At 35.8% G+C, this 9,598-nt stretch overlaps 1 protein-coding gene and 1 non-coding gene across 2 annotated transcripts; both read left to right on the top strand.

Annotated features, from left to right (window-relative positions):
- Positions 1 to 3,303: 3,303 nt before the first annotated feature.
- Positions 3,304 to 3,422, top strand: LOC121222674 (U5 spliceosomal RNA). Its single transcript, XR_005920032.1, has one exon. It is a non-coding gene; the product is annotated as a U5 spliceosomal RNA (small nuclear RNA).
- Positions 3,423 to 4,550: 1,128 nt separating this feature from the next.
- LOC107930687 (uncharacterized) lies at positions 4,551 to 5,475 on the top strand. The gene has a single exon (XM_016862397.2). It carries the CDS (start codon positions 4,605 to 4,607, stop codon positions 5,274 to 5,276), a length of 672 nt encoding a protein of 223 aa, XP_016717886.2. The 5' UTR covers positions 4,551 to 4,604; the 3' UTR covers positions 5,277 to 5,475.
- The last annotated feature ends 4,123 nt before the right edge of the window (positions 5,476 to 9,598 follow it).

Here is a 9,598-nt window from a genome sequence, read left to right as displayed (position 1 = left end):
AATCCATTCAGAAATGCTGATTTTACATCAAGTTGATGTATCAGCCACTGTTTTTGTGCTGCTAAGGCAACTAGCAGTCTGATAGTGTCTAGCCTGGCCACTGGTGCAAAGGTTTCCAGGTAGTCTGACCCATACCTTTGACTGAAACCTTTCACAACCAATCTAGCCTTTAACTTGTTTAGGCTACCATCAGCATTGTTCTTTACTCGATAAACCCATTTGACACCAATAATCTTCCTGTTTGTTGGTTTATCAACCAGACTCCAGGTCTGATTCTTTTCAATCATTCTGATTTCTTCAGTCATTGCTTGCTTCCAGTCCTCCTGGTTTTCTGCTTCTTCAAAGCAACTTGGTTCAACAGTAGCCACTTGTGCTCTTTCATAAACATCAGCCAGTGATCGAGTGCCTCTGATTGGAACATCATCTACATCCATTTCAGGTGTGTTTTCATCATTTTCAACTTGGTCCACTGCGAGATCTTCAGCCACTGCCTCTGGTTCAGCCTTCTCCCAATTCCAGTGTCCTTTTTCATTGAAAACAACATCCCTGCTAACCAATATCTTGTTTGTAGCAGGTTCTAGGATTCTGTAGCCCTTCTTAACCAAGCTATAGCCGATCAGGATCCCTGCTTGAGCTCTTTTATCTAGCTTGCTTCTCTTCTCAGCTGGAACTTGTGTGTAGCACAGACAACCAAAGGTTCTGAGATGAGCCAGTGATGGCTTAAACCCAAACCAGGCTTCAAATGGAGTCTTTTCAGCCAGAGCCTTGGTTGGGAGCCTGTTTTGGAGATAGACTGCTGTGTTAACAGCTTCAGCCCACAGAGTTTTGGGCAAATTCTTCTCAAACAGAAGACATCTTGCCATGTTCATCAAGCTTCTGTTTTTTCTTTCACTGACCCCATTCTGTTGGGGTGTATACACATTAGTCAACTGGTGTTTGATACCTGCTTCTTCACAGTAGGCTTGGAACTGAGCTGAGGTGTACTCAGTTCCATTATCTGACCTCACTGCTCTAAGTTTGCAACCAGACTCAGTTTCAACAGCAGCTTTATACTTCAGGAACACAGATGGAACTTCTGACTTCTGTTTTAGAAAATAAATCCAGCAGTATCTTGTTAAGTCATCAATAAATAAAATAAAGTACCTGCTTCCTTTGAAAGACTCAGTCTTCATTGGTCCACACACATCTGTATGCACAAGCTGGAGCTTCTCTGATGCTCTCCATGTTGTGCTTGTTGGAAATGGCAATCTTGCCAATTTTCCTTGCTGACATATCTCACAAACCTCATCATTCTTCACTGAATCGATGAAATTTTTTGCCAGACCTTCATTGACCATGCGGGCTATGGATTTGTAGTTTGCATGTCCAAGCCTCTGGTGCCAGAGTCTCGAGTCATCAGTGGAGGCTATGCAGGCTGAATGTGAGTCATTTGGCCAGTCTACTTCAAAACATTTATCAGTCATGGTGACTGTTATGAGATTTGATCCACTTGGATCAAAAATTTGACATTCTTTCTCCTTGAAAACAACTGAGTAACCTTTCTCAAGTAGTTGAGTTATACTGAGAAGGTTCCTATCAATTTCAGGTACCAAAAGTACATTTGAAATGATTTTGCCACCTGTGGAGGTATGGATCAGCACATCTCCTCTTCCTTCAGCATTGATTAACTGACCATTTCCAATTTTTACTTTGGTTTTGCAGGTTCTATCCAGGGTTTTGAAGATAGCTGCATCTGGTGACATGTGGTTTGTGCACCCACTATCTAGAAGCCAGCCCTTTGAACCCTTTTTCTGATTTGCTGCACATGACACAGCAAAAACATGTTCTTCTTGATCACTGCTTTCTTCAGCTACTCGAGCTTCTGCCTTTTGTTGCTGAAATTAATTCTGTCTTGGTTTGCTTCTATTCTTGCAAACTTTTTCAGCATGGCCTTTTTTCTTGCAGTGTTGGCATACTGCATCTGGTCTAAACCAGCATCTATCTTCTGGATGACCAGCTCTTTTACAATGTCTGCAGAGTTGGTCACTGCTCCTAGCAGCATCAGGCTTAGGCCTGTTTTTCCAGAACTTTTTGCCTTTATGAGTTTTGATGCTCGAGGCTTCTTTGGCTTGAAAAGCCCCTTCCTGGTGCTCCTCTTGTCTGCTGGCTCTTCTTTGCTCTTGTGCATACAAGGCATTGATTAACTCAGTTAAGGAGATAGTTGTCAAGTCCCTTGAGTCTTCGAGGGATGAAATTTTGGCTTCATACCTCTCTGGTAGAGTGGACATGACTTTCTCAACCATTCTAGCTTCACTGAATTGCTCTCCTAGGAGCCTTATGCTGTTTACAACAGCCATAATCCGATCTGAGTACTGCTTAACTGTTTCTTCCTCTTTCATTTTTAGATTTTCGAAATCTCTTCTCAAGTTGAGCAGCTGTTGTTGCCTTGTTTTCTCAGTTCCCTGAAATTCTTCTTTCAGCTTGTCCCAAGCCTCCTTTGGTGTTTCACAGGCCATGATCCTCATAAAGATCACATCTGTCACACAGTTCTGTATGCATGACATGGCCTTGTGCCTTTTTGTTCTTTCATCAGTGTGTTGCCTTATTTGAGCAACTGTTGGATTAGCTCGAAGAGGTGCTGGCTCAGCATCTGATTTGACAACTTCCCATAGGTCGAATGCCTGCAGGTAAGTCCTCATCTTAACTGCCCAAATGTTGAAGCCCTCTCCATTGAAGACAGGTGGTGAAGCTGGTGAAAAACCTGATGATGCCATCGTTTTGATGTTGAACTACAACAGGTCCTCTAAGAATACGGCTCTAGATACCAATTGTTGGTGCAAGAGGCAGCAGCAGCAAGCTTCAGCAGAATGCTTGTGTAGCAAGTCTCGTGACTTGTAGAAGAAACAAAGCAGAAAACTCAAATGGATTTTGAAGCAAAACTAAAAATGGAGAGCATATGGATGAAAACTTGTTGAATTCATTCATTAAACTTCAAAAATGGCCCAAAGCCAATACATAAACAAGTTTACAATCTTGACAAAACAGTAGGTTGACCTAAACTTCACCTACTACCACTAATACACATGGTAACTTGTGTATTAGTGGTAGTAGGTGAAGTTTAGGTCAACCTACTGTTTTGTCAAGATTGTAAACTTGTTTATGTATTGGCTTTGGGCCATTTTTGAAGTTTAATGAATGAATTCAACAAGTTTTCATCCATATGCTCTCCATTTTTAGTTTTGCTTCAAAATCCATTTGAGTTTTCTGCTTTGTTTCTTCTACAAGTCACGAGACTTGCTACACAAGCATTCTGCTGAAGCTTGCTGCTGCTGCCTCTTGCACCAACACGAACTATTCTTTCGCCTTTTACTAAAGAATACCGTGTGCTCGCAGCTCAAGGCAGCATACGCCTATTTTTGGAGGCTTAATTCCTTTATTGGAGTGGCCCACAAATTTAATCTAAACTTTTTGTGGTTGTCTTTTATTTCATTTGCTTTAAGATTAAGAGTTTATTGGTTTTATGAACAAAGAAAGCAGAATAAAGAAGATTAGCAATCCAAATTGATTTTTATATTTCATCATCATTTTCAAATAAATTATATTAGAATTTAACTAATTCAATTAAAACAAATTTTGAAAATTTTAATTTGTACACTAATGTCAATCGACATCTGAACACATCAAAATTCTATCAATTAAGATTGGTTTTATCTAACACATGTAACATAACTTGTGTAACATGCACCAAAATATTTTCATACAATTGTCGAATTCAATCTACATGTCTTTAATCCGTAAATATTCGGCAGAATTCAATCCACATGTCTTCAATCCGCCAAATAGTCGGCAGCTTCACATTTCAAATCGCCATACGCAGCTTGAGCATTGTCGAGCTTGTTTTTACTTGTCGCATATGGAGAGCCTGTCAACATTCTTCCACTTTCAGACTGACAAATGATTTAGACTCGGACAATTCGCCAGATTGCTTATAATCTGAACTGTCTGCCATATGTATTTGTCACTTCATGGTTGGCCATCTTGAAACAGAGTTGATGACGCTCTATACAAATATTAATTCAATGAAATCAAATCTCTTTTTTTTTTTTTTGCAAAAATCTTTTCGAAAAAATTTTTAGTTTTGAATTTGAGTTGAATTTTACAATTCGAATAATTTGAATAACATATTGGTAATATGTATATGTAGTTTGTAGTTTTGACACTTTTTCTTTTTAGTAACACTGGCTTAAACTATTTTGTTCGAATAGGGACTGAAATTGCTGAGGACACCATCGCAGTCCAAGTCGGTGCTTACTACTGTGTTCTTTGGTAAAGAAGAAACTATAGTATCAAATAGGTGACGTCTTGTTCTACCAATTGTGTCTCTTGGATGGAAATTCTAAAAAACGAAGATAAATCCTGTGATAAAGGAAATTTAAATAACAAATATTCAGAATTCAAAAATAAAGATAAATAAATTTAAAATAAAGGATAAAGGAATTTAAAGTTTAAACTAAATTAAAGACTTGGTCTTTTAGTATATCTTGAGTGAAGTAGTTATATATTTGCTTGGGCCATCCGTTCCCATTAGTCATTGTAAAGAGCCTAGACACGATATCTATCAAGGCATGGCTGCCAACACTATTAGCTTGAAACTTCTTGTTGACTCAACTAGCCAAAGAGTTTTATTTGCAGAATCTGGGAAAGAATTTGTCGATTTTATGTTCAACATTCTGTCATTACCTGTTGGTACTGTCCTAAGGCTTCTCACCAAAGAACAGATGGTGGGTTCCCTTGGAAACCTTTACGACAGCCTTGAGAATATGAACGATACCTACATTCTCTCACCAGCAAACAAAGACACCCTTTTGAAGCCTATAGTTCCCAACAATGCTGCAAATGTGCCTCCCTTGTTGCCAACAGTCGAATCGTCAAACTTAAAACCCACCGGAATTTATAGGTGTGATAATACTTACCATCGTGGCAGCTGCGGTCTCTATGTGGCAAATGATTCTAAATCCGTTTGTCCTTCCTGCAATAATGTTATGACTCAAAATGCAACCATTGTGAATCCAAGAAAGGGTTCATCTACTAATGAGGGAGGTTATGTGAAAGGGGTTGTTACATATATGATCATGGATGATCTTGTTGTAACGCCTATGTCAGCCATTTCTTGTTTCACTTTACTCAACAAGTTCAATATCAAAGATGTAGGGGTTCTTGAAGAGAAAACCATAAATATAGGAATAGATGAGGTAAGAAATAACCGCATTTCTTTTGCCGGCTTATTTTTTATATAACAAGTGAGAAATTTTAAGAATGTGAGGCTCTTTCATTGTCGATTATGCAACACTGGTTTTAAACTTGCTGTTGGTGTTAAGAACAAAGAACAAGTTGACTGAGACTTGAGCAGCAAGGCTGAGACTTGCAGAAGAAACAAACAGAATTCAAAATAGAAATTAAAAAGGAGCAAAGAAAATGAAGAGTATATATGGAACAAAAAACTGATTGAATTCATTCAACAATGAACAATCGCATAATGCCAATACATAAACCAAGCACTAAGCTTGCCAAAAAACAGTAAGTGATCACCTAATCGACACCTACTACCACTAATACATTGAAACTTGAAAAAAACAAAGCTTGTACACATAGACAAAGCTGGTTAACTGCTCAATTACTGTCAAATTACATCAAACATTAACCTAACATGGTTCAAAATGAACTAGAACACATTTCCTTAAACTAAAGTTACAAAATAAACAAAGAGATCACCAGCTGCACTTGCTTCAGCAGCTTCTGCATGGCTCGGCCTGCACGACTTGCTTCTTGACTGCTCTTGGTGCTACATGCTGACCATACTTCAACACTTGCTTTTCTGCAAACAGGGTGTGAAGTTACTAAAGGCATCGTTGCAGTTGAAGACTGTGCTCACTGATGCCTTCCTCAAGAAGAAGGCGGGCGAAAGTGATGCTAGCAGCTCTTCTGGAGTACATTCAATCGTGATATAGGACATGCTGGTTGATTTTCGGTTTGCAAAGACTGTCTTATGAGTGTCTCGGTCTAAGAAGGGATGCTCATTGGTTTTACTTTGATTTTCTATATGGTAACAGATTCAATTAAGTCATTGATGATTCGCTGTGGAAGTTAATCCAAATGAAGCAACTCCATTTAGAGGTTCCATTAATTTGCTGTTCAGCGTATTGTTATTACTTGCTCATACTGTTATAAGGTTGCTTCCTATAAAATCCATAGTTGGATGCCCTGCAAACCATTAATAGAGCGTTGAAATTTTGCTTGGTATAAACTCAGTATAAAGTAGTTAATGTTCACACCATTTTTTGATAAAACGGGGTCAACTTGAATTTTGAAAACAAAAACGAATGTGGGAGTCGCCACCCATCCTTTTTGATGAGGTGTGATCGAATCACCTCGAAAAGTGGTTGTTTTTAATAAACGATTTAATTTTATTAAAACAATGATTTTGGTCCACGAAACTCAGAAAAACAGGTTCGGGAGTCGATTACGTTCGAGGAAGGATTAGCATCCTCGTAAAGCCCAAAAATTGGTACCTAGTTGATTAATTAGTGTCTTGGTGTCAAAGATTAAAAATTTTGAAGAGTTTTAAAAATACGATTCTAAAAAATTTGAAATAATATAGGTTTAAATTTAAGAGGATATTTGACTATTTGGTCGAACGAGAAATTGAAACCCAGTACATTAAGACACGCTTTCTCAAATTTCCAAATGCAAAATATTACCTTTATTATTTTTTAGAAAAAAAATCCTCATATCGAGAAAACAAAATGTCATATCCAATGCGTTAGGACATAACGTATCGAATTCCCGATACGAGAGTACATGCCGAAAAATTTACTTATTTGAAATACATTCGATTATCTCGATTTTAGAAAAGACCATATTTCGTAAGTTAGAACACAATCTTTAATTAATTTCCGAGATTATTTAAAAACTTAAATTTGAAAAGATTCGTATATTTTGATTTATCAAAAAAAATCGAAATCCTGTAAGTTAGGATACAACCTTTCCGAATCTCAAAATACGAAGTGCTATTTATTTGTAACAGATTTTGATATATCGAGTAAAATGAAACATGATGTTGTAATAAAAGTGTGAAAATAGATTACATTATTGATACGCATAACAAAACAATAATAAATATGATGGCATAAAAATAACACGAGCAATAGCAATGAAAATAAGATAATAAAAAGGACCAATCAATAACATACAAAGTGATATTAGGCAAATAAAGTTGAAACCTTCTTTCAAAATAATAATGAAAATGTAAATAAATAAATAACGAATAGATGTAAAAAACATATATACGTGAATGTACACAAAATTATGAAAATATGAAAAATCTATGTATGTATACATATTTTAAAATTATCAAATATAAAAATATGTGTAAGGATGTATATATATATGTATATGTATACGAATTAAAATACATATATATATGTATGTGTATATAAAAAAATATGAAATGTCTAAAAATATAAGAGTATGTGTATACATGTATATTTATAATAATAATAAAAAGTACGTATGTACATGTTGTAGAAATGTATGCATGTATATATATGTATGCTTTGAAATTATAAAATATGAAATAACATTTATATGTATGCATATGTATGAGTTATAAAATATACATGCATGTATATACATGTATTATAAAAACGTATATATATAAGTGTACACATATATGTATATATATAAAGTATATAAATAATATATATGTATATATATACAAATAAATTTAAAAAATATGTACGTATGTATATATATAACAAAATGTATGTATGTACATATATACAACAAAATTTGAAATTAAAATCACATAAATAAAGTAAATCATAACAATAAGGGTAAACTACACCCATGGTCACTTTTGTTTACCTTAGGTTACGTTTTAGTCACTTATGTTTGAAATGTTACGTTTTAGTCATTTACGTTATCATGTTGTAACATTTTAGTCACTGAGCCGTTAATCGTCGTTAATGGTGTAACGGTAAGCTGACGTGGCACGTTAAATCATCATTTCAAACAAAATTTTAGGTTAAATTATAAAATTGATCCCCATATTTTTTTCGTTTTAAGTAATTTAATTTTTTTTCTTTTATGTTCTTTAAACTTTCTTCTTTTTTTCCATTCTCTTTTGTTTCTCCCTCTGTTTTCATATCTTTCTCATTTCTTTTAACATATTAGGAAGTCGAATTGGCAGTGAAAAAAGAAGTAGGAAGTCGACTATCATCATTTGCTTATAACCAAAACCCTATAACCAAAACCCATAAACCCATACCATGCTTCTTTCTTCACTACCAATTCAACTTCCTGGTATGTTAAAAGAAATAAAAAAGGTAGGAAAACAGAGCGAGAAGCAGAAGAGAATGGAAAATAAAGAAAATAAAGAAAGAAAATTAAAAGAACATAAAAGAATTAAATTACTCAAAACGAAAAATTTTGGGGACCAATTGTATAATTTAACCTAAAGTTTTTGTTTGAAATGATAATTTAACGTGCCACGTCAGCTTACCATTACACCATTAACAAAAATTAACGGCTCAGTGACTAAAATGTTACAACACAATAACGTAAGTGACTAAAACGTAACATTTCAAACATAAGTGACTGAAATGTAACCTAAGGTAAACAAAAGTGACCATGGGTGTAGTTTACCCTAACAATAATAATGTAATATAATAGTAATAATAATATTAAAATAATTAATTTAATGATAAAATAACTCTAATAATACATACGGGATTAAATTGGAAACCAAACTAAATTTTGGGGTCGAAACTGTAAATAAATAAAGAAAGGATTGCCAGTGATCGAAATGAAACGCGCTCAAAACTAAAAGGACCGGTTGTGAAATATTCCCAGCTCGAAACGCAGCATTTTAATCGAGGGATTGCACATGGTCCAAGGACCATACTGAAACAGAAACAAAATTCGCGGCCCAAATAAAAAAAACACAAAGAGTTAGATTGCATTATAGCGCAAAAGCGGAGGGGCTAAACATGCAATTAGCCCCTCCAAGCAAAACACGCAGATCCCCTGGCGGGTCGGGTCATCCACTGGAGGGGCTAAACGGCATTGTTTTCTGTTTTTATTTTCTCCAAAATTCGTAAAAAAAGGAGAAGGCATACAATCATCTGATTTAAGCTTTTATAGCCGGTTACAACTTTCTATTTCTATTGTTTTGTCGTCTTGCTATTTGGCTATTTGTTGTTGCGTGTTTTTACTATTTTGCAGGTGTTCTGACGCACGTGGAGGGGCGATGGGACGCGATGACGGTGGCGTGCGAGGGGGTGGAGCGTGCAGCGCTGGAGGCTGACCATGGGGCTAGGGTTTTTCTTTTGCTGAATTTTTTTAGGTTGCTGAGCTAGGGTTTTTTATTTGGGTTTGGGCTTGGCCTAATGCTGTAGTGGACTTTTTTATTTTTTGGGTTTATTTTGTTTGTTTTTGCCTGGGCAAAATTGGCCCATAACAAAAGGCTCGGGGAAATCAGGAAGGTTTTAAAAAACCAGTTTCTTCATATGAACAAGGCCACGGAAAATATATATCTATATATATAGTTTCAGGAAGAAGC

The sequence above is a fragment of the Gossypium hirsutum genome, chromosome D10 (assembly GCF_007990345.1).
Source record: "Gossypium hirsutum isolate 1008001.06 chromosome D10, Gossypium_hirsutum_v2.1, whole genome shotgun sequence".
Taxonomy (NCBI): domain Eukaryota; kingdom Viridiplantae; phylum Streptophyta; class Magnoliopsida; order Malvales; family Malvaceae; genus Gossypium; species Gossypium hirsutum.
Note: the sequence above shows the minus strand (reverse complement) of the source record. Positions and strands in the feature narration are given on the sequence as shown.